Source organism: Podarcis raffonei, chromosome 9 (genome assembly GCF_027172205.1).
Source record: "Podarcis raffonei isolate rPodRaf1 chromosome 9, rPodRaf1.pri, whole genome shotgun sequence".
In the NCBI taxonomy this organism is placed as follows: domain Eukaryota; kingdom Metazoa; phylum Chordata; class Lepidosauria; order Squamata; family Lacertidae; genus Podarcis; species Podarcis raffonei.
In genome coordinates this window covers 57,818,833-57,844,439 of record NC_070610.1, presented here as the reverse complement: position 1 = coordinate 57,844,439, position 25,607 = coordinate 57,818,833, and the positions used below count along the sequence as shown (strand labels likewise).

Below are 25,607 nucleotides of genomic sequence, written 5' to 3'. Positions count from 1 at the left end.
GGACCTGTTTTAATTCTTTGTATTACCTTTTTAACCTAATGTGCCGAGCCTATTTTGGGGCCATTATATGTTTTATATACATCTGCATTTTAGATTCCCGGCGCTGGCAACTAAATTTTTACATTATTGTTTTAGGGTAATTTAAATGTCACAATGCCAGTAATATCATTTTGAATTTTGTTAGGTTGCTTCTCTCTAGCATTTTTGTCTTATCCTGCTATGGCTGTATGCTAATGCAATAAAGGTTTGATGATAGAGTGCTGCACTAGGAACTAAGAGACCACAGTTCAAACCCCAAGGTCACTCAGTAGGTGACCTTGGTCCAGTCACAGTGTCTCAGACTGACTTACTTCACAGGGTTGTTGTGAAGATAACACTGAGGAGGAGAACCACCTTGAGCTCCTTGGACAAACGGTGGGCTATAAATGCCATAAATAACAATTAACATGAAATTTGCCACTGACTTCAACAGGATGGGAACGGCATCCTTAAGAGAAAACAAACCTACAGTAACTGATGTCCATTCTAAACTGGGTCTTGATTCTGCCATACCTTGAAGTCACACAGTCCTTACGGAACCATCAAGCCTAATCGCGGATCCGCTACTATCATTCAGCAGCCAGATTTGAGAGAAACTTCAGACGTTTCAAAAGCGTCAGAAAACGAGAAGGCTAATTAAGGACTCCAAAGGATTAACTGAAGGCATTTGGAAGGGTGGGAACCAGGCAAATCGAGTCTAGTACTCTGGAGGCGAGAAAGCTAAACCTCCCCTAATTCCTTGGGGTCTACCATACCCAGTGCCCCTGAATCTCTGCATACTGACAGGCTTGTTATTGTAGCTAATATTAACAATTATCCTGCGGAAGAAAGATTTATTGTGCTACTTTTGTGCTCTGTGGCGCCAGAGTTATGTCCTAAACCAAGAAACAAGATAAAATTTCTCCCTACAGAGCTGCCTGAGAAAAGGTGGAGCCGTGACTCACACTGGAATCAGCTTACCGTGATAATGCCAGGTAAATACATATTCGGCAGAAAAAACTTGTCCTTTGACAGTTGATGAAACACGCTTTGGAATACCTGGAGGCAAAAACGACTCTCACCTTCCCCCCCTCCAAAATGCTTGTTCATCTGCATACTTCTTGTACTTGGGAACTAAAAAAGTTGTAAAGATGCTGGCGATATCTGCAAGCATTGCAGGTGTATTGAAATGACTCCAGGCCAGAGGACGCACTGCAGCAGGGGTAGCCAATGTTGTGCTCTTCGGATGCTTCGTACTACAACTCTCACCAGACCCATCCAGCATGGCCAATGGCCAAGGGTGATGGAAGTGGCAGCCCACAACATTCGGAGGGTAACACATCAAGTACTCCTGCAATGCCAATTCCAGGCTGGGAAGCCTTGCTTACCTTGCCAGCTATCGTTTGTTTATTCCAACCATTTTTATCTTGCTCTTCAGCCAAAGAAGGCTCCCAAAGCTGCTTGCCAACAAGATAGGGCACTGTTCCATCTTCCATGGGACAGTCTTTCAGATATTTGAAGATGGCTGCCGTATCACCACTCGGTCTTCTCTTCTCCAGGCTAAACAAATCCAACTCCCTCAACTGTTCCTCATAAGGCTTGGTTCCCAAACCACTGATCATCTTGGCTGCCCTCCTTTGCACATGTTCCAGTTTTTTAATATCCTTCTTAAATTGTGGTGCCCAGAACTGGACACAGCAGTCCAGGTGCGGTCTGACCAAGGCAGGATAGAGTTGTACTACTGCTTCCCTTGATACGGACACTAGACTTCTGTTGATGAAGCTTAAAATAGCATTAGCTTCTTTTGCTGCACTGTTGACTCGTGGTTAAGCCTGTGGTCTACTAAGACCCCTGGATCCTTTTCACATGTACTGATGTCAAGTCATATGTTCCCCACCCTCTATTATGGGGAGGGGGAGCACTATGTACACCACTTTGAGCTTGGAAGAAAGGTGTGATAAAAGTAAAACAACTCTTTCAATTCCAACTGCTCATTGCAAGGATTCTGCCATAAGAAACAAGCCCTACTTTGCTTTCCCCACCTTCCCTCCTCATCTGTTTTCTGTCATGTCTTTTAGATAGTAAGCCTGAGTACAGGGACTATATAATCCAAACTAACAAACTAAGGCAAACTAAGGCCCAGGGGTCTGATGTGGCCCGCCAGGCTCGTAAATCCAGCCCACAGACCCTGTGACCTGCTCGGTCAGTCCCTGTGCACTGCAGATGCCTCACTGTGCAGGTGCTGACTTCTGCGACGCAGGCACGGCTTCTGGGTGGGCGGCAACGCTGGCAAGGCTTAGGATTGGCTGCAGGAACCTGTGGACACCTCTGGGCAGGCAGCGATGCTGACACGGCTTCGGATCCAAACCATCACCACCTGCAGCTGAGGTAAACCTGGTGCGGCCATGGATGGAGAGGGTGGCGGGTTGATGGAGCAGCTGCTGCTCATCAACTCTGGTGAGCGGGCGCCGCTGAGACGCACTCCTGAGTGCGTGCAGAGTGCGTTCTTCCTCCAGGTCTGGAGGCAGCTGTGGGACTGGCTTGCAGGGTATTTATATTTTTCAAAATATAGTCCCCCCTGCAAGGTCTGAGGGACAGTGGACTGGCCCCCTGATGAAAAGGTTTGCTGACCCCTGGCCTAATCATAGCTTTACAATGGTGAAAGATATGATGAAATCACCCATGATAAGATTTCTAATTTCATAGAGTTCTGATGGCTTCCTACTCCTATGGAAATGTATCTGCTCCATCAGGGCAGAAGATCGACATGTGACAGGATGGGAAAATGGGCACTCTTCTCTGGTTTCCCTTTTAATCTGAGCTGGAGGAGAATCCAGGGCCTGTTCTTTCAGGTGGGCTTTTTCTGCATTTGGCGTGGGAGAATGTTACTGGTATCCCATGGGACTCAGTAAGGGAGGAATTGCTGTCGACTTAGGGGAAGCATCTGGCTTGTCACTCACATCTTCCCAGTCCCACAATGATTGTTCTATCACCTTTGGTCTTTGAAGCACCAGCCATCCTCCAACCCCAAACTCATGAGAGAATCAGTTGGGCCTCAGGTATACCTCCCATTCCATTGCTTGGGAAGAAGGGACTGGATGAGTGAGATGCACTTACGGAATATATATATATATATATATATATATATATATATATATATATATATATTGAACTTGCCCTTTATCTAATGTCTTCATTTGAAAGTAAAATGTGCTGTCTAGAAGCATAAAAAAAAATCACTGTGGTCTGAAACCCAGATTAGGCAACCTCTCTTGTGCACTTGAGATGTTATTGTTAATCTTCACATTTCAAGGGCTCCTCTCTAAAAAAAGGAAAAAATTGTTATCATGCCAGGCTCTGATTACGGTAAAAACAAACTCAGGACTTTATTTAGTCTATTGATGCAGACACTGAAAGCAATAGGTCTTATAATGCTGAAAAACATAAAGGTGAAGACCGCCAGGGTGTTCTCCACCTTAAGCTCTCCACACAAGACTGTTTTCCTTCTGACGCTGTCTGTAAGTTGTTGAAGTAGAGATATTTCTTCGGAGTTTTATAATTTGCAAAAAGCAAATTTAAATTACATTACAAATTAAAACATAAAGCCTGAGGATGTTATCTGTGAGGTTTGTGCACAAGCCTATACTTTTTATGCAGACGTCATTTGTAAAGTTCATTTATATCAAAGTTAATATTCAGACATTTGCAATTTTTCAAAGAAAGAAAGGTTAAACATGGCTTAAATGAAGTATTTGATAGAACAAAATGGTTTTTAAATGTTGCCAAGAGTGGAGGCATGCTATTTTATTGATACCAATATCTTTTAAAAAAGAAAGAGCACTAGAAATAGAAAAACAAGAGAAATAAGACAACAGAACTCTTTGAAAGGGAAATGCACAAGAGCCCAACATTTATCAGATCTGCATGAGTTGATTGCATCCCATTAATTTAAAGTGTTTGCTCTCTGAAACATTTACTTTAAAACAATTCACTTATTTTTGCATGAATACTTTGAGAGAATGTGTGTGGATTTTTAAAATAGCACAGTTGATGTTCATTGCCATGATGATCTTAGACGACTTGGGGTGACATCAAAAATTCCAAAGCTCTACTTTTTCATCCAGCAAAAAGGTGAAAGGGAAGAATACTACAGTATTTCCTGCAAAATCACAACGGAAAGCCATAAAATATGTGTCGCTATTGCAATGCAGGTGCCGAAATGCCCATAAAGAATCTTCTGGTATTGTTGATAAAAATGCAAGCTTCTCACTCATATTTGTGGAGAAGGAACAGTCAGCAGACCAGTTGGCTTGATTTTGTTGATGCCTCCATCCAAAATGCAAACCCTTGGATATTTGACTTTCACCAGGTGAGCTGCAAACTGAAGCAGAAAGACCCAATGTCAGGAAGATTTCTGAATGTGCACATACACATTAGCACAAAGCAACAAGGTGGCTTGCTGGGATACCTGCATCATCCTATCAATCAAACCACAGTATTGCTTTACGAAATTATTTCAAGGTATTTTGATGGTTTGCCTGTTCTCTATAAAAACCAACCAACCAACCAACCAACCAACCAACCAACCAACCAACCGTACTGTGCTGATAAAAGATTAAAAGTTGTTGCTTTCTTAAGGCAAGGGGTAACAGATCAGTGGTGAAACATGTGCTGAAGGATCCATGTTCCATCCTCGGCAAAAAAGAAAAGGAAGGCAGGAAGGCAGGAAGACAGATCGGATAACAGGTGATAGGAATCTTAGGCAAGGGGGAAGAGACAACACCAGGCTAGATATGTGCACCAAAGATGAAGAAGACTCTTGCCCAAATGACAATAGATGCCCAATGAAAAGGCAAAGTAATACAAATCAGGCAATGGCAGTGGAGGCTAGTCCATTAGGGCAAATGGGGCACTGTCCCAGCAACCTCAGTCTGCCTTCTGTCAGTCCCCACCTGCCTTCTTACAACCAGTCCAGGTTGTGGCTGCCGCCTTCCTCCTTTGTCTCAGTTCTGCAGTCAGGACGATGGGGAGGAAACTAGAATTAGTTGGCTATGCCTGTGATTAGTTCTGGGATCTGCCAACTGTTGGGCTCCCTGCCTTCCATCCTACCAGCCACTGTGGAGTAATGGATTAACTTAGAAACAACAGAGAAACAACTACAGGACATTCAGAAGACGCCAGAAGGGAACTTTGTACAGCAAAGTTTTTAGTGTTTGATGTTTTATTGTGATTTTATATTGCTGGAAGCTGCCCAGAGTGGCTGGGGAATATAAATGATAAAAGAATAATAATGATAATAATAATTGCTATACAAAGATTAGGCGAAACAGTAAAAGAGGGGTTCATTGGGTTTAAAGAGAAACAACAACCATTCTTGTGTTTATGCTGCATAATCAAACTGCTTTAAGTAGAGGTTGGATGGCCACCTGTCATGGATACTTTAGCCAAGATTCCAACATTAAATAAGCTGGAGTTCTTGTTATTAAATATACCAAGAAAAAAGCACACCAAGAACTCAGGCCAATATAAGTTTCAGTAGTGGGAGTGGTCCCTACTCGCAAATCAATAGTCAATTGTAACAAAAACTAATCCATTTAAAAGTATGTATTCTGACAAGGATTACAGACTCAAATAGAGATTACAAACTCAAACTCATAAGGATATGTATATCCAATTATGGATCAGAAACCAGTAAGTTCATGTTAGTCCATAGTCATACTTTCTCTCTTCACCCCCCCCCTCCATATTGCTGCCTGTCGTGTGCCTTCAGGACATGGCCTAAGAAACAAATGGTGAACCTGCTGTATCCTGAACTCCAGCTTCCATGAGTCCTAGCCAGAACGGCCAATGGGCAGGAATGATGGGAGCTATTGTCAAGTAGCAACTGCAGTGTCACAGGTTTCCAGTCCCTGTGTTAAAACCTCTCCTGTTGGCTGTAGATGATCTTTTTGTATGCCACAGCTGCTCATGTTGAGCTTGAACCACCTGCAGAGTTTGGTGAACAATCAAAGTACACCGTACACCTATGCAAACAGAGACACAGCTGATCACACAGATGTAGAGTACTGAGTGTAGCTACTGCTAAACAAACCACTTTAGCAAAGACCAAGGCCAAACAACCTTGACGTCTGTGTCTCCATTCAGGTTGCTGCCAGATCGACAGAAGGGCGCTGTCTGTGGTCAGGAGAAGGGGAAAACCCAGCGAAAACATTGGCTTTACTGTTACCCAGGGGACGACACGGCAACAATGTGGGTAGACCAGAAAATATAGCTCTTTGCTTCCTTTGCCAAGAACCCGAGTTGTGTTGCTTTGGCTACAAGCAACCTTTACGGACTTTCCATCGGTGCATTTCAGCCCTCAGCTTTCTGTAGCCTGTGATAGCATGGCATGTCTTCTTAATTCTCTTCTCTGTCGTGCATTCATTCAGCCCACTCTGAATGAAAACCAATTGCCCTTACTGGAAAAACCCTCCATAGTCTCGCCCTTGCAATTTCTTCACTCTTAAGCCCCAATGCACTCCTGCATGCAACCTTTCCCAGTTCCACCCTACGCCCGGTCATCTGACAGTTGACTATGCCCCTTATTCTTTTCTGCCTCCTATGCCTTTCAGAACACCTACAGGATATCGGCTCTCATTTGGTCTCAAAGCTAACATTTTCCTTGAAATACCAAATCCATTCATCCACCTTATATTATCCCAAGGCCCAATTATAAGTAAGTCAAAGCAACTGAAATTAAAAAACCCATAATCTTCCCCTATTCTTTCTGGGTTGAATTTTAGACTGTAAACTCCTTGAGGCAGCACCCTATCATGTTCAACTCTTGTAATGCACGTTGATGGTGGCATAGCTGTTAAGGGGAATGTAAGTTATTGTGCAGAAAAACCAGCCATTGTGCACATTCACGGGGCCTCACAGAGAAGGTGCATATTAACCTTCCATGAAGAGGGAATTGTGCACATTTCCTTATCAGTATACAGCGGAAGGTCTCCACTACGATTCCTATGTAGCTTAACCCTACCCTGCTATTAAGCTTTTTCCCTTATGCATTAGCCCGTATACAAACAAAAAACTGGACTGATGAAGTCCGTCTTTTCTACCTCATTGTCAATGGCTTGGAAAGACCCCTAGGTCACCCTACACTACAGTATTCCCACGCATACCTGGGAGATGCATCTGAGCACCAAAGGGAACCTGCTCCCAAGTGGTTGCAGCTGCATATGAAGGGGCCATGAATACAGAACTACAACCCTTGAGATCTATTCATAATTTCAAGTGAAAAGCCAACAGAACTCCAGTTATGTATTTTACGGCTGTGCCTTTGGCTTCCGCTTATCCAAAAGGAAACTGAAGATTTGCTTCTTGCTTAGAGCTGATAAATCTTGCACTGTGCTATTCTTCTGTAATGCCCAAGTAATCATGATGTAGTAAAACAAGGATTTCACTGAAACTTTGACAAATGACCTTTTAAACCTCCCAATGGGACAAAAGGCTATTACTACCCTCCTGCTGGGAGACCCTTAGCAACCAGGCTGGAGAGGATCTGTGACAACTGCTGAAATATCAGCTGTAAAAGAGAGAGAGATCAGCAGAGTACTGCAGAAGAAATGTAGTGCCTTTTGCTAGCTGGGTGGTCCAAAGGATGAGGAATACTGCAGAGAAAAGAAATGGCAAAGAGCTTGAGTGGAAAGGGACAGAATGTAAAATGTGACATGGAACTAGGTGGTCTTGTAAATAGAATCTGGGAAGATATTTATTGATGGGAGGAAGGACAGCGTTTGCTTGCATGCATCAGTTTCACCAGAGAGAGACATCCATGATGCAATTTGAAAAGGCGACAGATCACAATAAATAACAATGAAAGCTGCCCCGCTCTCCACCCAATTCAAAAATAGTTGTATTGGATTATGTCTAGGCTCCATCTAGGTTACTGTCCAACAGCACCAAATAATTGGCTGAGGCCATGTTTCATATTCAGGTCTCACTTGCACCAAGAAAAGGTCAGAGGTGATGCCACACAGGCTAGTTGCTAGAAAGACATGACATCTTCTCCACCTGTGCTTTCTGCAAAGTAAAACACTGCTAGAGGAACATTGGCGGTTATTGCTAATTTCCTTTATACAGTTCCATCGGTGTGCATGGCAGTTTACAGAGTGCCAACCCGGCTAAGGAGTCGAAGAACGTGCAATTATTTCACTTACATGTACTTGGAACTTAGCTCTGGAAAACTAACTGCAGGACCAGGTGTAGCCAATGTGGTGCCCTCTTCATTTTGCTGGTCTCCAAATGCCACCACTGGCAGCCAGCAAAGCTGATGGGAGTTCAGCGTTCAAGAATATCCAATTACCCCTGATATAATTATGGGTGCTAAATGCTTCCCCACCCTACTAATGATGCTAAATGATGATCACCCCTGTTGTCTAGCGCTTTAACTTTTGGCAACAAACATGGATTTTACTGTAGAGGTGAAAATCACAGAATCATAGAATCACAGAATTGTAGAGTTGGAAGTGACCCCTGAGAGTTGTGCAACCCCTTGCAATGCAATGAGTTTACCTCCCTCTTGAGCCTCAGATATGGAGAGATGGGTAGTGCTACCCCACATTTTGCCGCTGGTAAAGACAAGAGTCAGAGGGTTGATCTCCTCCCTAGCCCCTTCCCTCTGTTTCTTAAAGTGCTGCAAGCTTCCAGAGGCAAGTTGGGAGACATCCAGGGTCTCAAATGCTGTCAGGTGTGGCAACATCACCTTGGCAATGTAGCAGCTATTCAAGCCTTCTTGGTCTCCATCCAGTTCCTTGGTCCTTATGCTAATGATAATGGCTGGCTGACCCCCCTCCCCAAACTGTCCTGCCCACTTGTTGCTGCCAGGAAGGCAGGGGCTGCCTTGACTGCTTTTCCCACCTCTTCTCTCATTGCTTGGGGAGGAATACCCAGGGCAGCCTGGATGCCATCAAAGCCCCTTTAAGGCTAACCACTGATCGTTACTCATTTTTAAACTTTTTCTCCTGAATACATTTATCTGCTTTAGAATGTATAGCTCTGGCTTCTTGTTATACTCACGTATCAGAAGCTAAAATCTTGTGTTTACAGTTCTACTGTCAACTATCACGTTCCTCAATGGAAAGTAGGGTCAAATTATGTTTATGTCCAGACTGCTGAGAGCAGTAAAACTTAACATCTTTCATGTATGTTGGTACGTTAGACACTTCATGCACTCAAAGTGTATACAATGGAGATTCCATTAAGGGAGGGGAAAACTGTTGAGCAGTAAGTGGACTAAGGCCAAATCCTGGCACTTCATTTCTCTTACAGACAAGTGTAAGGGAAAAAAATGGAAGATTTGTGAAGGCGGGTTGGCTAAAAAATGCAGTGGAAGCAAACGATGGTACTTTTCTACATCATGCATTGGATCTTGGGGTTTCTTGGGAGCATATTGTTAAATGACTTAATTCAATGATAATCTTTAAGTAACTATGGTCCAATATGTTCTTATACAAGAAATCCAGAATGAGGTAAAGCAATCCTTCAATGCCCTATCAGCACACAACCCCATTTTAGGAATTCACAATATTTCACTGAGATCATGATTACCAGACACTTATAAAATGCAGGCCGCTTTAATTCAATTAGCTAACTTAAAACATTTAAAAATATATAATACCATAATACCCTAAAACCACCAAAACATCTAAAAATATAGAGCTGAAGTCAACTAATATTTACTCAGAGTAGACCCAGCAAAAATTAATGGCCATGTCTGATTTGGACCCACTGATTTCAGTGGATCTACTTTGAGTAAAAATTATTTGACCACAGCCCACTATAGCAGCAGAATTAAAAACAATGGGTGGCATTCAACAAAATTTACTAAGCAGACCTATTCACATGAATGGACCTAGTTTAGTCGTGTTCATGTGTCTGCTCTCGAGCATGACTAATGTTGGATACAATCCAGTATCAACAGACTCAAACAGCTTAAATGCACAAAGCAGTAGTAACATCACAAGTTAAAAACAACAGCAGTTAAACACCAATTACCGGTAAAATCACTTTGGACCAGAAAGGTCCAGAAAACCTGTTCAGAAGTCATCAGTGTGGGGACCATGTATACGTGGGTATAAAATCTGATATGCATGGGGCCACCTAAACATATTAAGCTACTGGCTGTTCTGCACTGATTCCACACACCATGGTGCACACTCTTAGATCCCTATTAGTTTTGTAGATGACTACTGGTACTTATTTAACAAAGTCAAACAGTAAAGATCCTCTGGTGATCAATGGCACTGGAAACATGTTTCTTAGATGTGGTTTGCAGCTGTACCAACCCTGAAATATGATGGTAATGAGGGAGATAAGTCGTGAAGAACAGAGTATGGTAAAAATGCACTTTTCACTCAAGATCAAGGAAAAATTCCTTGCATGCTCAACTGGTGAGGAATGTACACTTTCCACTCCATAATTTCAAGTATAAACTGACAGGTATAAGAGTCTAACGCACAAGGAGTTTAAAGTTCCCATTCATCTGCACAGATGGAAAAATATGATAAGAGATAAGGCTACCACAGGCCAGCATACGCCAAAAGAGAACATTTCTAGCTTAACTACTTTAAATTTGACCACACTTACCGCAGATCAAACTGTTTACTTAAAAATGTACAAGTATTTATTAAACAGTTCTTCCAACTTTTCAAAGTGGAAAGATCTCGCCACCACCAAAGACTGCTTAGTTAGTAACTGGCTGTAACAATTTATGTTGTGTTTGCATAAAATCAACAGAGTCAGCTCGGGTGGAAGGAAGCAGTTCACAGGGTCTTCTTACCCAAGCTGCAAAATAATCCTAACTTTATTTATACAGCCTGACCCGCCTTCCCACCACCTTGAACTTTACAAGGGACAATATACTTGGTGAAGCGTCCGTTGATACAACTGCAAGAATACTACAGGCGTTTCTAAAAAGGAAGCAGAATCAACAAATGCGCTAAAGGAATCAAACAGCAAAACATTCAAAGCCGTTTGGAAAACAACAAGGTTTCTATGTACTTCTCTTTCAACACCGTTCTTGGTTTTGAGGCCAAAGGGGAGCAAAATAGAACGCAACTGGGTCCAAACTAGACATCATATGGCAGATGTGTAACCTTTTCCTGATGCCTGATTTAAAATGACATAAAGCTACAGTCTTAGGACGCGAGTGGCGCTGTGGGTTAAACCACAGAGCCTAGGACTTGCTGATCACAAGGTTGGTGGTTCGAATCCCCGTGACGGGGTGAGCTCCCGTTGCTCGGTCCCTGTTCCTGCCAACCTAGCAGTTCAAAAGCATGTCAAAGTGCAAGTAGATAAATAGGTACTGCTCCGGCGGGAAGGTAAACGGCGTTTCTGTGTGCTGCTCTGGTTCACCAAAAGCGGCTTAGTCATGCTGGCCACATGACCCGGAAGCTGTATGCCGGCTCCCTCGGCCAATAAAGCGAGATGAGCGCCGCAACCCCAGAGTCGGTCACGAGTGGACCTAATGGTCAGGGGTCCCTTTACCTTTACTTCCTTCTGTGCTGAATCAATGTATGAAGGGGGAAAGCAAGGATGCAAATGCTGGCTCTGTCTCCTGTTGCCCTCCATGAGTTTGAGGTATAGCGTGTGTGTGGGGGGGGAGGGACAGACTGCTCTACCTATGTTGGCTCCCCGCACGATGCAACAGGGTTTTTAATCTTCCTAGGTAGCCTACAAAAGCAGACCAGACTCTCCACCAAAGATGTTATTCCTCCAACCTGTGGAGGGCAACAGTGATGGGAGGTGGAGTTAAGTTTGCTCATCGTTGCTCCCTCATTTCACTCCACTTTGTGTGATTTAACGCAAAAATACGATGCCTGAAAATTGTTTGTGGCTGGCTGCAGTTGGGAGTGCAGGAAGGAGAGGGAGCTTACTGCACTGCTGTGCACCCTCAGGTTCCAGGTGTGAGAAACGATGTGGAGAAAAGCATGAAACCACGGTCCACTGGGAAAAGCTTAAACAGTCCCTGTTGTTCCTCCACTCTTGGCTCAGCCTCCCAGAAACGCCTTTCATGGGGAGGGAATCCCTCAAACCTGCTGGAAAACTATTTCACGCATCCACTGTGCAATGGTAGGTGCATAGATTCAGTAATTAGTAAGCACCGAAAATATTCTACAATGATCATTGTGATGTGAACCAAGATACTTTCTTTTGCTGTTGGCCAAAGGAACAGTTCCCACATGGAAGGGTCACCAGGCACATTTGGAAACACGTCAGTTTCATAAGGGAAAGAGACATTTGCCAAGAATGTGTTTGTTTCCTTGTGCTTTATAATATGCCAACAAAACCTCGTGCAAAAATCATGACTCCCGACTTTGACTTTTTGTTTGGAGTTGGTTGCCCATCTCTCCCTAATGGCAAATATTTCTCTGTGCTAGCAAGTATTGTGATATTTTGGTATTTGGAGCAAGGTATTTAAAAATTGTTCCAGAAAATGAGATTGTAATATTTTGGTAACTTTTCAGGCCAAAAACAAATGGCTGTGATGATCAAAAGTTCATGTGCCATAACCACAGACAGCTATAAAAACACTGTAGGGTAAAAAGTTCATTTAGCTTCATAATCACCCCCTCCTGGCCTGAGCTCCCAAAGTTGTGTCCAAGAAAATGCTGTTCCCAGAGTAACAGAGACAAGAATGGCTAATTATTATTGTCAACAGATTAATAATGTTAAGCTTGAGCTTCTTTTTCACATTAAGAGGATTACTTCTGCACTGCAAAAGGACAACCCTGTCATTTCAGATCACAGAGAGTCGGCTTGCACGTCTAAGTGTATTAATAGCAATATGACAATTCTTCAGAATTAGTGCTCTTAGTAGATGCAATTAACTCACTATGCATTCAGTAATGTGATCAGTTTCAGAAAAGGTGTTGTTTACCATACCGGCCATTGCAATATTCTTCCCCCCACCAAAAGAAAGAAAGCAGAGATGTTTCTGTTCACTCATCTTGGGCAAGTTGTTTTGCTGGTTTCGTTGTTTGTTGACCAGGCAAAGAGGCCACACTCACATTCTCTGAGCTACTTTAGTGACGCTGGAAACCATGTGAATTCCATTGCCCAAGTAAACAGGGTCCTTCAAATAGAGAGTTTGTGCCACACAAGAAAGAGATGGGGAACACCTGCTCAAAGACAAAATCTAGCTATCTGAAGACTGTCAATAAGCAAGTGCTTTGAGACATTCATAAAATCAGATTTTAAGTGAATGTGTGCGGTTACCCTTAACACACAAATCAAGTAAAAACTGACAGAATTGTAACACCAGTGTTGAAACACCCCAGGAACTAAATTAAACCCTTACCACCACCTCAAGGCTCCGTCTGTTGCTGTTGTGAGTTACTGCTGCCAACCCATTATGCATTAACATATTCAAAACACTGCAATACCCCCCCTCCAATTAAAATTTTTCAGGGCAGTTTACAACAGCTCATAAAACACAATGAATAAAAGCTACAATGAAATCAGTAGAACATTTAATAGCCAAAACCACAGAAGAAATACAAAAGCAACCATAGCAAAACCACACACAAATACATAAGTGAATAAATTTCAGGGATACTCTTCCATGTCTATCATGGAACTGGTTTCATACATGAGATACAGATTAATATCCCAGTAATCTAAAAAGTTGTATGTCCAGACCGAGACTTTATTTCTGTAGAATTCTGTCTAGAAAAGTACACACTACCGCACTTTTCGCTCCATAAGACGCACCTGACCGTAAGATGCACATAGTTTTTAGAGGAGGAAAACAATTAAAAAAATTATATTCTGAATGAAACAGTGGATGTATGATTTTTGTGGTTCATGCTGTGGCCACAGACATGATATGTGATTTGATGGTGAGTTTGGGGTAGCCCAATGCAAAAATCCTGAAAATCCATGTGGAGCCGTGCTTTGTAACCATGTTTTTGCACCATTGCGGCCCCATGAAACAGTGGATGCGTGATTTTTTTGGTGCAGGCGGTAGCCATGGACATGCTGTGATCTGACGGTGAATTTGGGGTGACCCAATGCAAAAATCCTGAGGAACCATGTGCTTTTACCTCCCCCTTCCCAGGCAGCCTCCTTTATCGCTAGAGTCCCTTATCTCCCTCCCGGTCGCTTGCCAATCAGCTGCTCAGTGGCTTTGTTTCAACACCCCCTTCCCTCTTTCTAAAAAAAAAGAGCATGATCTGCTTTTTGCCCCTGGGCAATTCGGCTCCAGGGCCCACGCATTCGCTCCATAAGATGCACAGACATTTCTCCTTACTTATTAGGAGGAAAAAAGTCTTATGGAGCGAAAAATACGGTAACTGTTATTGTTAAACCTTCTCATCCTTAACATTCATGCCATCATAGAAAACTTACCAGTGCTGCATTCTTTGCCACGTGTCCTACAACCACGACAACTCTCCCTTTAAAGCTCTGAAGAGTGGAAGTAGCAGGGCACTGGATGAGGTCTCCTTCAGCAGTGAATGCCGATCCAAATGGGATGTTGATGCTGCCAGATATATGCCCTCGATTAAAGCTGTGCAAGAAGTAGGTCCATTAAGGAAATCAAGGAGGAAGAGAGGAAAACCAAGCTCTGAATATCATCATCATTTATTCAATTTAGTACCCGACCTTCACCGTAAGGTCTCTGGGGTGGTTATAGCAATTTAAAATTTATATTAAAAATCACAGGAATAAGGTGGGTCCTGAAAACACTTGTTTCAGGTGTGAAAGACCAGGATAAAGAGGTGTCTTCAACACACAACCATAAACTGCATCATGGAAGCGCCAGACACACCTCTTTGGGGAAGGAATTCCACAACTTGGGGTCTGTCACAGAGAATGCCCTCTCCTGGGCCACCATTCCCTAGACAGTAACACAGATAGAGCCTTTTGCTGCACCTCTGAATGAGTGCCTGAAGTGCAAAAGGAGAGCGCTCTGCAAATGTTGACTGTTCACATGGGATGAGAGTTTAAAAAGCCCCAAGCAAGTAATAGAAAGTGGCCTTATATTGAGTCAGGCCATTAGTCCATCGAGCTTAGAATTGTCCATACCAATCTGAAACAGTTCTCCAGGGCTTTTGACTGACAGGGATCTTTCCCAGCCCTAGGCAGACATGCTAGGGATTGACTTTAGCACCATGTACTTGCAAAGCCCATACACACCTAGATATGTTGCATTTGCAAGAACAAAATTTGTTACCTGATGGGGAGGTAACAAACTTTGAAATTTGGGTGCTAAAAATATGAGATTGCCCACAATCAATGCCATAGTAAGATAAAGAGATCCTTGGGATCTGGGACCATGATGGGGCCAGATGTGAAGCCTCTAGGACAGGCATAGGCAAACTTGGCCCTCCAGATGTTTTGGGACTACAACTCCCATCATCCCTAGCTAACAGGACCAGTGGTCAGGGATGATGGGAATTACAGTCCCAAAACATCTGGAGGGCCGAGTTTGCCTATGCCTGCTCTAGGAGCTGGAATATGGTCCTGGGCCACAAGTTGGTTACCCCCATGTTATGACCTTTTTAAAGTTATTGGTTTCCTTTTCATTCATTGTAAGTGCAAAAAAGTTAGCTTCTGCATTCATGCAAGTGATATGCATTCAATACGCATTTTACAGAAAACATTTTCAAGTATGATTTGTGGTGGTCAAATAGTCATGGTTTTTCAACTCACGCTCACGTTATGTCTTCAAGAGTACCGGGTGCCAAAGAATGCTACTTTTTATTCCTGGATATAGCATGAATTGCCTTGGAAAGGCTTAGAATTAATCTAAGATTAAGAGATTCTTTTAAAAATAATTCATTTGAACAGTTCCATCTGGATGACTGTAAAATTTATACTGTGGGAAGTATGAAGTTTGTAAGATCACCAATAAACTTAACCATCCCACTTAGTTAGCACAGTTCATTAATTTCTAACTCGAAGGAATAACTATTTCTTGCATTCCAAAATTTACAGACCCATAAATCTATGGAGTCAATGTATATATTTCAATATGACATGGTAATTGTAAGACATGACAAGGAGAAAAATGCCTTTAACCTTAAGAAGGTCAAATACAGTTACTTTTTTGATTAAAGTAGTTGCATTAGTCACTATGCACACTTCAAAATGTCTTTTGGATTTTTTCTAATCTTTGCTGGTTATCTTAACCACTCCATTGCTGAGATGATTACAAAAGCTAGTAATTTATGCAAAGGAGGTTATAGGACCATAAAGAAATTTTGCTGGGAACTTCATGAAATGAATGGACCACCACTCATGTTTTTGTAACGTGCTTAATGAAATGAATTGTAGACAATTTCTATAGAAATTAAAATATCACCTAGATGTTACCTTAACCCCCCAAAAAAAAACTCCCCCCAAGCATAGCCCAGACAACATTATCCTTTTACCAGGAAGCTTCACCTTATAAAACTGGAAAAAAGAAAAGCCTCTGAAACTTACAACAGCCACCAGATTGTATTTCAGTAACTCCTTAGCTCCCAAGTGCAGTGTTACATGGAAAACGCCGCTAAAAGAAATAGGACACCTGTTGCTAGACCCTGCAGAGCGCGTGTTTTCCATTAAATTATGTAAAGGAAAATGCACTAAGCTGCCATCTGCCTTCTCTTTTCCTGAAGTGCTTGGAGGGGTATAGCAAAGTCCTGGGAAACAGCTAGCAGGAATTACATGGGTATGCAGAGGGGTGTAACAACTAGGACAGCTACAGGCTGGTAACACAACTCAGTAACACTGACTGGCCATCAGGAAAGTGCTCTATGCTCATACCATTCAAACAGTGGTTTCCAGTTATGGCTTGGATGTGAACTATAGTTAGGTTTAACAAGTTTCTCCATTTCGATGACACAACAAACTTTGTCTGCCATGGAGCAGAAAGTGCAGAAAGGAGTAGGAGTGCCCTTTATGTTTCAGTAATGTGTAATTAAACATGCAATGCAGTTATCCACTCTAGACCTGTAGCTCATCCTATCTGAACAAATCTAAACATGCAATGTTTAGCCTCTTCTGGAAAATGTTGCTTCCTGTTTATTTCTTGGACTAAAACTCAACTTTATTAATAAACATTTAATCACACCATCTGGAGGGCCTAGTTTTAAAAAAGTTTATTTGCCTTGCCTTGAATTGAATAGGTGCATTAAATTACAATTAATAGTTATATTAATTGCTCATATTTCTGGTTTTTTTCCTCAACATGCCAGGGAAAAGGGAAGGCAAAATTAAACAGCTTTGCTATGAATGCATTCGGCTTAAATATTAAACTCTTTCAGGAGAAAAACCTCAGAAGACTAAACAAGAAAGAGCTTTTGATACTGAAGCCTATGATTGACAGGAAATTTCTACTGGTGTATGAAATTAATAAACATACAGAAGAAATAAATATACTTTCATGCTTCTTTGACCACTGAAGGTTGGGTTTTGGCATATTTTCAAGCTATAACTGTTCCATTTTGCTTATATAAAGTTGTGATGTAGAACAGTCTCTACCAAGCTAAGATGAAAGGATAACTTTCAGGATATAATCAAGGGTAACTTATTTCTGTCTGATATGACTCAACAGGTGACTACTAGGAAGCCTTCTGCAGGATTTCAAGTGCTATCACCAATGCTATCTAATATTTATATGTCTTATAGCACTAATATTCACAGTGATCATCTGTAACTTCGGGTTGAGTGTCTTTAAATATGTTGATAACATATATATTTATTGTGGCACTCAAGAGCTGTCACAGGTCCTGAACCAGTTTTCAGAGTCTGTGTTCAAGTGCACGAGGGAGACCAGAATAAATCGGATCTAGACATGCTGGAGGTGATGTTGGTAGACAGCTGCTGCAGTTTAGAAGTGCTTAGCTTTGCTGTGATTAATGTTTTTTGGGGGACCCTTTCTGATCAAGTAAAACACATGGAGGCCTCACTGATGCAGCACTAGCTCTTGAGAAACAGGTCAGAGTTGCTGCTAGGAGTGCATTTTTCTATCTTTACCTAATAAGGTTGCTTTCCCCCCATTTCTGGACAAGTCAGACCATGCAGTGCTGATCTTCTGCAATTTCCAGACTTGGCTAATGCACTCTCTCTGAATGGGACTGTCCTTGAATAGAACCTGGAAATTTCGAGTGGGGCAGAATGCTGCTGCACACCTCCTGACAGATGCTGAGTGCATCTCCTGAGTGCACTTTCTACATCCTCAATAAGATGCGGAAGTAATTCTCCTTGAAGTCCATTATGCTTCTCTCTATCATGTATATTGACGTGGGTGGCACTGTGGGTTAAACCACAGAGCATAGGACTTGCCGATCAGAAGGTGGGCGGTTCAAATCCCCGCGACGGGGTGAGCTCCCGTTGCTCGGTCCCTGCTCCTGCCAACCTAGCAGTTCAAAAGCACGTCAAAGTGCAAGTAGATAAATAGGTACCGCTCCAACGGGAAGGTAAACGGCGTTTCCGTGAACTGCTCTGGTTCGCCAGAAGCGGCTTAGTCATGCTGGCCACATGACCTGGAAGCTGTACGCCGGCTCCCTCGGCCAGTAAAGCGAGATGAGCGCCGCAACCCCAGAGTCGGCCACGACCGGACCTAATGGTCAGGGGTCCCTTTACCTTTACCATGTATATTATAGCCTAGTCCTCATTGAGATGGTCAACCTGCACTTAGGCTTTACAACTTCAGACTGCAGGCAGGAGACTCACGTGAGCAAATGCTCCACCAAGTCAAATAATCTGAAAACGTAGGGTATACAGATTTACAGGGTTTACAACATTAGATGTCAGGGAGAAAGAAGCCAGGCCAAAAATCTTCTCCCTAACTCGTCAGACCAGTTAAAACTCCCTGCTGCAGCAATGTAGTGCTTTCGGTTGAAATTGGCAAAGCATATAGTAACAATCAATCTATGGCTTTTCCATTTAGAAGGATACTCCTCGCTGTTACGGATGTCAACGATAAGCAGCTTGGGCTTGCTAGATTTTGTTTTCTTTGTTGGAGTCTTGAAATGACCAGGTCCTGTCAGTTCACACAAGTCAATCAAATCTTCAGCTGAGATCCTCGGCGACACTTCTGATTTCAGATCATTCAACTTGATAGAATCCCTGGACTTTTAAATGGAGACAAGAAACGAGAAAATAAAGATGAAACAATGCCCTTTAGCAACACAATGCCTTCATCCAGCATTGTGCGCAATCTCCCATTTCCATTAAGATTAAACATTGTTTCTTTGACAAACTCCAAGCTATTTTATGCTCTGACTCCCATGGGGCCACAACACACACATTCCATTCATCGCGGTGAGAAGCATTTTTGGTATCTCTGAGATATTACTCAACGCAGAATCCACATATCATCCACCAGTTTTCAATGAACAACTGGATGCTAGATTATGCAGAAGTGCTACTGGTTGCCTGAGATGTTTTGTGTAATCAAAGCACATATCCCTTCTACCTGAAATATGGCAACTTGATGCAAATCACACGGGGAAACTGCCATCCAGAGCCTCATTTACAGCTTCCTCCTTGACTCAGTAGAAAGGTTAGCCTCCTCTCTTCTACTACTGAAGGAAAGAAATCTCAGCTGCAAAGCTTCACAGCAGATAGCAATCTTACGTTTCATATCTTATACAAGCTAAGAAAAAGAGCATATACGTGTGGCAACCAAGGAGATAGGAACAAAGCAAATAGCACCACAAGACAATTGCAGCTTATATATGCGGCTACCCTCTTCAGTTTGATTGATACTGCATCCTTTGGGTACAACAATTAAACATAACATAGGGGGGAATAAGGGAAGACAGACAGCATCTATTTTAGAGCTTTACTTCCTTTATAATGATGACACCATCTATGTCTAATATATCTGCCCAATGGACTAACCCTAGAGGATTATTTCTCTACTAGACATGAAATTTAATACTCACTGTAGGGCTATTTTCATTCTTTTTTTAAGATGAAGAATACTATTTTCGTGATAAAATATACAGCTTCTTTACTGAACCATGACATAAAACAGTAACACTCCACAAACAGCACTATGCTGAGCTACATTTGCTGCCAAAAAGTCTGCATCCACTAGCCACATCTTTTTATACCTAAAATTACTCAAATACTTACGAAGAAATAAAACTCTGCTATGGCTAAGCTTGCCAAAAGCATTACTTTGGCTCCTACTGTAAGCAAACAAATTCAGGACATTTGAACACCACAGTATTCTAGTCCATAAAACATGCCTATGTTCTGCACTGTAAACTGTGGGCTACAACCCAGAGTATTACTGGGTTAGTCACACATTGAGTCCCCCAACCTGCATGGTGGCAACATCTCACCATTACTGTTGCATAGCTTCTTGGAGGCAAGTGTATTTGCTCCCTCCTTCCCTCTATGTCAGTGGTTAAATTCTATTCAAATAAATACTCTCTCTCTCTCTCTCTCTGTGTGTGTGTGTGTGTGTGTGCGCATGTGTATGTCCTAGACAACTGCTACCAGTCCAAGTACACAGTTCTGGGCTATATGGACACACAGTCTAGCCTAGTACAAAGTAGCAACTCCTTGATTTCTGAGTGCACACACGGCAATACAAGCACATTTTTCCAGGTTCCTTACTTGCAGACATGACCATGCAGCTGTTCCCTTGCACACTAAAACACACATGTGCCTAACTTATGTGTTGCAATTTAGGTGTACACTCAAATGCAATGGGTATGATACAGCCAGCCTTAAGTGTTCTGAAATCACATTCATTTTAATGAGTGAGAATTAAGTGTCTGCTTAACTCCCCCCCCCCCCCCAACGCCTGCTGAAATGAATGAGACATAAAACTCTGGCCGGATGACTGTACCCTATTTTCTGAAGTGGCCTCTCATCTGCTATAAAACTTCAGTAAAGAATACAGATGTGGACAAGGGGTAGAACTATGAACAGTGCTCTCTTTGGGACTGTTATCCCTATAACACTGAACCTCACAACTCAAAAACAACAAAACCTGCTTTCTCTCCCTCCCTCTCTATATAGTCAAATTTTGCAATAGTAAACTGATAAGCGGCAGTGGTGCCTCAGTGGAGCCCCAGTTCTCCCCCCCCCCACTTCAGAAGAAATGAAGCCACTTCAAGCACTTTTGAAGTGAGGTACGGCATGTGCTAGGACAGGGAAAGACAAAAAGAGCGAAGAAAAAGAAAACAAGGGAGAGTCCCACTGCTGACCAAGTATTTGTTTTTTCTTTTGTATAACATACCATCAACATTTGCTCTGCTCCGCGATAATGGTCTTTGGGAGTTTACTTTAGGAAGTGATCAGCACACCTCGGAGGAGAAATGCTGCTCATGGCATGAAAGGAATTGCAATTTCATAAAGGAGGCATCTAGTGTCAAGCTGTTCGGAGAGTGTTGGGGTGCAAAGGGAACTGTGGAAAACCATCAAAGGAGTTCTGCCGATAAGGCTATCACTTGGCTCCGAAAGCGCAAACACCTTGCCCAGGCAACGTCTCTTGGCCTTGTTTGTCAATTCCGTGCATTTCTTATGCTTTGGAACTCCTTGAGAGGGCAAGCAACAATTAGTTGCAAGGTGCAGCCAATGGGATAGTTCAGGGCTTTTTCCCCTAGCCACAAAATATATGGTGTGTTTTATAAAATGTGAATATTGCATGTTTCAGGATCACACACATACACACATCACTCCAAATGAGCAAGGCAAGCTTTCCAAAGACAGCATAGGACAGGGACTTGTCAATAATCTAAATTAATCTCTCTAAAATCTATCTGCTTCAGTACCAAGCTATTGGAGGAGGGCTGAAAACACCACACTTGTTGGCATCCATCTGTCTTGAGAGACATCGGAGTGCACCTCCAGGGGTGAAGTCAAACGACTGCACTATCAGCACCAAATTGACCTTCCAAGGATGTAAGTCTGGTCAATGTGCATGGAGGTCTTGGGTTGCCCAGACAACAAGACCTCCCTCACAGCCTGGCTGATGCGGTCCAAAGGAAAGCAGAGCAATATGTTTGGCATCAGCTGGGCTGCGGGAGTTGCTGGAAAGCACCATCCAACAGTCTTGGGGACTCCACTCTGGATTTGTGTAGGGTTTACTCCTTAGTTTTTTCTTCTTCCAAAGATATCATGCAAAGCAGTGGTTTCCCTTCTCCTAGATGGGCTACTTTCCGAGGTTGATGAGCCCCATCTGCCCCTAAGGTAAAGGTAAAGGGACCCCTGACCATTAGGTCCAGTCGTAGCCAACTCTGGGGTTGCGGCGCTCATCTCGCTTTATTGGCTGAAGGAGGCAGCGTACAGCATGACTAAGCCGCTTCTGGCGAACCAGAGCAGCGTACGGAAACGCTGTTTACCTTCCCGCCAGAGCGGTACCTATTTATCTACTTGCACTTTGATGTGCTTTTGAACTGCTAGGCTGACAGAAGTAGGGACTGAGCAATGGGATCTCACCCCGTCGCGGGGATTTGAACCACCGACCTTCCGATCGGCAAGCCCTAGGCTCTGTGGTTTAACCCACAGTGCCACCCGCGTCCCTTTTATCTGCCCCTAAAGCACCACACTAATAACTGAGTAATTATGCTCTAGGTATTTATCCCTCTGTAAAGTAAAAAAAAAAAAAAAGGAAATTCAAAGACACAAAAAATGTATTTCCTAAATTAAAGAGCAAACAAAATAAAATATTCCCAGGCTAGTTCCAAAGGTTTATCTGAGATCACCCCACTCCCCAGGCCACCACCAAAGGCCATTTCCATTGCAAAGAAATGTTTCTGTATTTAAATTAAGACAAAGGTTACATTTTCATAATTGCTAAGAGAGAAGCTATCGGCTTGTTGAATCAGCAATCAGCACGCTGGATACAGTGAGTAAGCCATCAGAAAGTAGGGCCTTTTAAAATAGCACATTCCACAAATTCCACGGGAGAGGGAAATGGATTCTTTTTTGCTATTCTTCCTCCGTGAAGAGAAGGCTTACTCAGAAATTCTGTGACTAGGCCTCAATAATCTCTGTTACAGGAATAAAAGCCCGTGCACAACAGAAACAGTATGATTACAGGAGCAGGGAGAAGCCCTGGCACAAGATGAAATACTTCCATTGGCACATTCTTCAGAGCAGTTCTAGGATGAAGATGGTACTAGAACATAAATAAAAGGTCACGTGGCCATCAAACCACAAAACAGCTCAGAAGTTCAAAAAGTTTGGGGAGTCAGGGAAGTTAGAAATCCAAATTAGTGTGCTCATGAAGAACAAAGATATACACTTCAAACTCCAAACAATAAATAGCTGACGTGGTTTAGTCAAGCAATACAAAAAAATTTTTTTCCTTCCAGTAGCACCTTAAAGACCAACTAAGTTAGTTCTTGGTATGAGCTTTCGTGTGCATGCACACTTCTTCAGATACACAGTCAAGCAATGTCACAGTGAGAAAACATCTATACATAGCTGTTAACTGTAAAATGAAGGAAGAGACATCAACAAGGAATGCTGACATCAACAAATGGATTTTTTTGTTTGTTTTTAGGTTTATTTTATTGATTTTAAAAAGAAATATATCCTTTCTGCAGAATGGTCTCAGTGAATACATTTTTTTTTAAAAAATTAAGACAATAAGAGTATGTTTAGCCTTAATATTCTGTTCTACATACCAAAAAATCAATGTAAGTTGAAAGTATAAAAACTCACCAGATCACTTCTGGGAGCATCCTGATAGTCAGATGAGAAACAAGACATTAAACTTCTTGAACAGTTGCCCTCTCCGGCTTGCTTGGGATGCTGTGCATATTGTCTGTATGTGGCACTCTTAGGAGTCCAGCAGAAAAGATTGATTGATTCACGGACACAACGTTCTATGTCGATTTCTGAAAAGAGGACCGCAAGGTGTAATGGCTGACGTGGTGGATAGTGAAACTTGGTGAGATCAAAAGAGTTTTGGAAAGCCAAGAACAAACCTTTTTTGGTGGGAGCAAATCAAACCACATTCCCTGGTTCAGAAATAATAATAATAATAATAATAATAATAATAATAATAATAATAATAATTTATATCCCGCCCTCCCCAGCCGAAGCCGGGCTCAGGGCGGCTAACAACAATAAAACAATACAAAAGTACAACACAAACAACACTCTAAAATCATTCATTATAAAATTAATTAAATTCAAGCCACTGGCCACCATTGGGCCAGAGCTCCGCGAAGATTGCCGAGGGAGGCAGTCAGGCTGTGCCCTGGCCAAAGGCCTGGCGGAACAGCTCTGTCTTGCAGGCCCTGCGGAAAGATGTCAAGTCCCGCAGGGCCCTAGTCTCTTGTGACAGAGTGTTCCACCAGGTCGGAGCCACAGCCGAAAAAGCCCTGGCTCTAGTTGAGGCCAGCCTAACTTCTCTGTGGCCTGGGACCTTCAAGATGTTTTTATTTGAAGACCGTAAGTTTCTCTGTGGGGCATACCAGGAGAGGCGGTCCCGTAGGTACGAGGGTCCTAGGCCGTATAGGGCTTTAAAGGTTAAAACCAGCACCTTAAACCTGATCCTGCACTCCACCGGGAGCCAGTGCAGTTGATATAGCACCGGATGAATGTGATCTCGCAGCGAAGACCCCGTAAGGAGTCTCGCTGCAGCATTCTGCACCTGCTGGAGTTTCTGGGTCAGTCTTAAGGGCAGCCCCACATAGAGCGAGTTACAATAATCCAGTCTGGAGGTGACCGTCGCGTGGATCACAGTGGCTAGGTCAGGGCGAGAGAGGTAAGCGCACACATTTTGCTCTGGTGGATGCGGCCTAAAACCTAAACTACTTTTAAGACTCCCTCTATTTCTTAAATCACTGACATCTAGCCTGGAAATCATCTAAAGGCTACTCAGCAAAATTAAACGAGCCTCGTTAATGGACTTATTTCCTGTAGGTTTAATGACATGGAGAAAAGACTCTGTTGCCTAATTCTTAGTGGAAATTTAGCAGCTGTATTTTGTCAAAACGAAGCAAGTCATTAATCTCCCTTGATTTGATAAAACTGTCACACCTGACTGGAGAGACATTTGAGGCTGCAGCAGCTTATATTCCACGCTGCAACTCACAATCACATATTACACTTCCGTAAAGTGTTATCATATGATAACTGATAAATAGCAAAGCCCTACAGCCTTCAGAAAGATGCCATAATCTCCAGCAGTCATTTTAAACTTTCAGCCTGTATTTCACAGGGACTGCAGAGCACATAGAGCACAAAGTTAAGAAGGAACACAGGTGACAAGAGGGGAATTTCGCAGCAAAGCACTTGAGCGCTTTTCTGCAAAGACAGATCACTGGAAAAACAGAGCGCTAAACAAGGGATTATTGACACAGAAAATCTTTCATTAAAAGTGTGGCAAATAGTATATATAAATGTGACAAAGCGTTTCTTTTGCATATCATTAAATCCATTCCAGAGACCTGCTTCTTTCTGGCGACCCTGCATGCGAAGAGGAAATTTAGAAAAGATAAATTGCTTGTCACTCTTAGAAAGAATGCGTGTTAATAGCATTGGCCTGGCCTTTGAGTCCCAAGCATTTTATTTAATGTCCTACAAAACTTGCCCCAGGCACACAGACAACACTTTGGGAGGAGAAAGTAAGATATCAA

The 25,607-nt window shown here is 42.6% G+C and overlaps 1 protein-coding gene across 2 annotated transcripts in view; it reads right to left on the bottom strand.

The window, feature by feature from the left end:
- Window positions 1-3,379: 3,379 nt before the first annotated feature.
- The window catches only part of TBCK (TBC1 domain containing kinase), an 87,407-nt gene continuing 65,179 nt past the window's right edge, over window positions 3,380-25,607 (bottom strand). For both annotated transcript variants that reach the window (XM_053403897.1, XM_053403898.1), the window contains exons 23-26: window positions 23,683-23,858; window positions 18,949-19,124; window positions 14,410-14,569; window positions 3,380-4,399 (exon numbers count right to left, since the gene is read on the bottom strand). In XM_053403897.1, coding sequence (XP_053259872.1) covers window positions 4,289-4,399; window positions 14,410-14,569; window positions 18,949-19,124; window positions 23,683-23,858 — 623 coding nt within the window. In that variant the 3' untranslated portion in view covers window positions 3,380-4,288. The remainder of the gene's footprint in view (window positions 4,400-14,409; window positions 14,570-18,948; window positions 19,125-23,682; window positions 23,859-25,607) is intronic.